The sequence below is a fragment of the Etheostoma cragini genome, chromosome 17 (assembly GCF_013103735.1).
Source record: "Etheostoma cragini isolate CJK2018 chromosome 17, CSU_Ecrag_1.0, whole genome shotgun sequence".
Classification (NCBI taxonomy): Eukaryota; Metazoa; Chordata; class Actinopteri; order Perciformes; family Percidae; genus Etheostoma; species Etheostoma cragini.
The window spans coordinates 157,440-160,560 of NC_048423.1; the positions used below are offsets into that span (position 1 = coordinate 157,440).

The 3,121-nt window shown below is 46.7% G+C and overlaps 1 protein-coding gene across 1 annotated transcript in view; it reads right to left on the reverse strand.

Moving 5' to 3' along the window:
* The window catches only part of LOC117960512 (pyridoxal kinase-like), a 19,104-nt gene extending 17,541 nt beyond the window's left edge, over positions 1 to 1,563 (reverse strand). Inside the window, exon 1 of the mRNA XM_034898458.1 lies at positions 1,315 to 1,563. Within this exon, the coding sequence (XP_034754349.1) occupies positions 1,315 to 1,395 (81 nt within the window). The 5' untranslated portion in view covers positions 1,396 to 1,563. The remainder of the gene's footprint in view (positions 1 to 1,314) is intronic.
* Positions 1,564 to 3,121: the final 1,558 nt, after the last annotated feature.

Here is a 3,121-nt window from a genome sequence, read left to right on the forward strand (position 1 = left end):
GACTTCAGATACAGTATTATGGGACCACTAAGGTCTATATAAAGAGACTTCAGATACAGTATTAGGGGACCACTAAGGACTCTATGATGTTTGTCATACTGGGGTGTTGGGCCCATGGATCCCATACCAGGGATCATGGATCAGTTTTTAACCCTTGTGTTGTCTTTCCGTCAAAATTGAAAATGAACACTTTTGTTGACGCTTTTTATCAATTTATTTAACTTTTTTTACGTTTAACACTACGTAATACTAACTTATTAACTTTAGTTTTACAGTTATTTGGTGAATTTATGGTCAATAAACCTCATTTATAGGAAATTATACCTAATGTTTGAGTTAGAAAAGCAGAAATTAGGAATTATTGAGACTAAAATTAAAGGAATGGATGTTGATGATAATCACAGACTGGAATATGTCAACTTTTACTCAATACTATTTCAACAACACTTCCATTTGTTTTACAATGCTATAAAATTGAATAAGACGCCCCAAAATTAATGAAAGTAGAGATTTGTACTTGGCAAAGAGCGTTGGGTGGAATCAATTGATACACACACACACACACACACACACACACACACACACACACACACACACACACACACACACACACACACACACACACACACACACACACACACACACACACACACGGACTTGCACTGACACTTTTGACTATAACGTTTATGGTTAATGTCCTTTTACAGCCGAATGTTCCTTGTTATTATTATTATTATTATTATTATTATTATTATTATTATTATTATTATTATTATTATTGTTGTTTTCTCTATACTATCTTTTACTGTTTTTCTTGCTAAAACGGCTGCTGGAATTTCAATTTCCTCGCGGGAGTCTTCCCAAAAGGATCAATAAAGAGAAGTCTACGTCTAGGTCCAGGTCTTGTAAGGTGACCCCCGAATGGGTGATTCGATGACAGGAGCCTGGTTCGACCAACCAATCTGGACGAAGCCTCATCACAGACTGAAAACGTGGATTTGAAACAAAGCATCTTTGTATTTGGGCTAAACGTCGGCACTGATGTCTCATTTTACAAAGAACCGCATGTTATCCCGATTAATCAAATATCAATTTTATTATATAGCCTACAGCCTTTTTTGTTAAGAGAAGATCCTCCTATTAATAACACTGTTATTGTAACAATTAGAAGGCCGGGTGGTCATGTGGACGCTGTGATCGCACCCGGTCCCGGTGAGTCCTGGCCCACTTCAGGCACGGCTCGTGTCCGATTACAGGTGTAGCCTACCGTCGATACCCGCTGTCCGATAATGGGTGCATGCGAATTGTATTTACCTGTAATGGGAAGGAGGCGCTCTTGTTGCCCACGTACCCCCGGACTACATGGCTCTGTATGGACAGAACACGGCATTCCATGGCGGCTCCCGGTCAGCCGAGGAGGGACGCAGATATCCGGTTCTTCAACGAGAATCACGTCTACACATAACAGGACGAACGGGAACACAATGTAAACACAACGCCGTCAGCTGGGAAGAGACAACGTTAGCTAGCGTTGCTAACCAGCTGTGTGCGTGTGTGTGTGTGTGTGTGAGAGAGAGAGCGCGCGTGTGTGGCAGTTGCAGGGAGTGTGTATTTAGAGAGAGAGGGAGAGAGACAGATACTGAAGGACAGCACACACACACACACACACACACAGACACACGAGAACACACACATACACCTCACGCCGGTATTTCGTGCAGGCAATCTGAGAGACCGCCTAAACCGTGTGACGTCACCACAGGGCCCACCAAGCGCATCCTGATCCCGATCAACACAGCTGGAACTGAACGCATGTGAATGGCATTTTACACAGCCGAATTATTTTGGGAAACATTTTGAGTTAAATTGATCTTCAAATGTCGTGTTTTCCATGTCAAAAATAAAAGAAAAAGGACATTTCTATTGTTTTTTTTAAACAATAGAAGGGGGGGGGGGGGGGTTGTGACTCACACCATCTTTATCCCAGAGTCGTGACTGAGGGGGGGGGGATCTGATTCTGTCCCCGCTCACCAGTCGGCAGTGCTGCTGAGACCGGAGTGCGTGCACGAGCTGAAGGAGCCAGATGCAGGTCCAGGTCCAGGTCTAGGTCTAGGTCTAGGTCTAGGACCAGGTCCAGGTCTAGGTCTAGGACCAGGAGCAGGAGAGAGGGAGAGAGTGAGGCGTGGACACAGAGGGAGGTAGACGGAGGTAACTGGAGCCAAACGGAGAGATATTGAACTGACATCTCCACCTGCTGGTCATCCAGGCCTGACTGCTCCATGTGACATTTTTACACATGCTACTGGTTAATATCTGTATATTAATATAATAATACTTTAATAAACCCTACTTTACCCTCATTCATACCACAGGCAATAACGCTTTTTAACACGTCATGACTGGGTGCTAGATGAGACCTTTTAGAAACTGCACTACTGCCCTAAGTAACCTGCACAGTTGGTTTATTTACATTTAGCATAAATGGTTCGCAGCTGGGATGAGGATCAGCACCTCTAAATCTGAGGCCATGGTTCTCAGCAGGAAACCGATGGAGTGCTGTCTCCGGGTAGGGGGTGAGTCCTTACCCCAAGTGAAGGAGTTTAAGTACCTTGGGGTCTTGTTCGCGAGTGAGGGGACCACGGAGCGTGAGGTTGGTCGGAGAATCGGAGCGGCCGGTGTGGTATTACGTTCTGTTTATCGCACCGTTGTGACGAAAAGGGAGCTGAGCCAGAAGGCAAAGCTCTCGATCTACCGGGCAGTGTTCGTTCCTACCCTCACCGAGGGTCATGAAGGCTGGGCCGGGACCCAAAGAACCAGATCCAGGGTACAAGAGGCCGAAATGGTTTTCCTCAGGAGGGGGGGCTGGCGTCCCCCTTAAAGATAGGGTGAGAAGCTCAGACCTCCGAGAGGAGCTCGGAGTAGAGACGCTGATCCTTCACGTCGAAAGGAGCCAGTTGAGGTGGTTCGGGCATCTGGTAAGGATGCTTCCTGGGGGGGTCCCTAGGGAGGTGGTCCAGGACCTTCCAGCTGGGAGGAGGCCTCTGGGAAGACCCAGGACTAGGTGGAGGGACGTCCAGCTGGGAGGAGGCCTCGGGAAGACCCAGGACTAGGTGGAGGGACG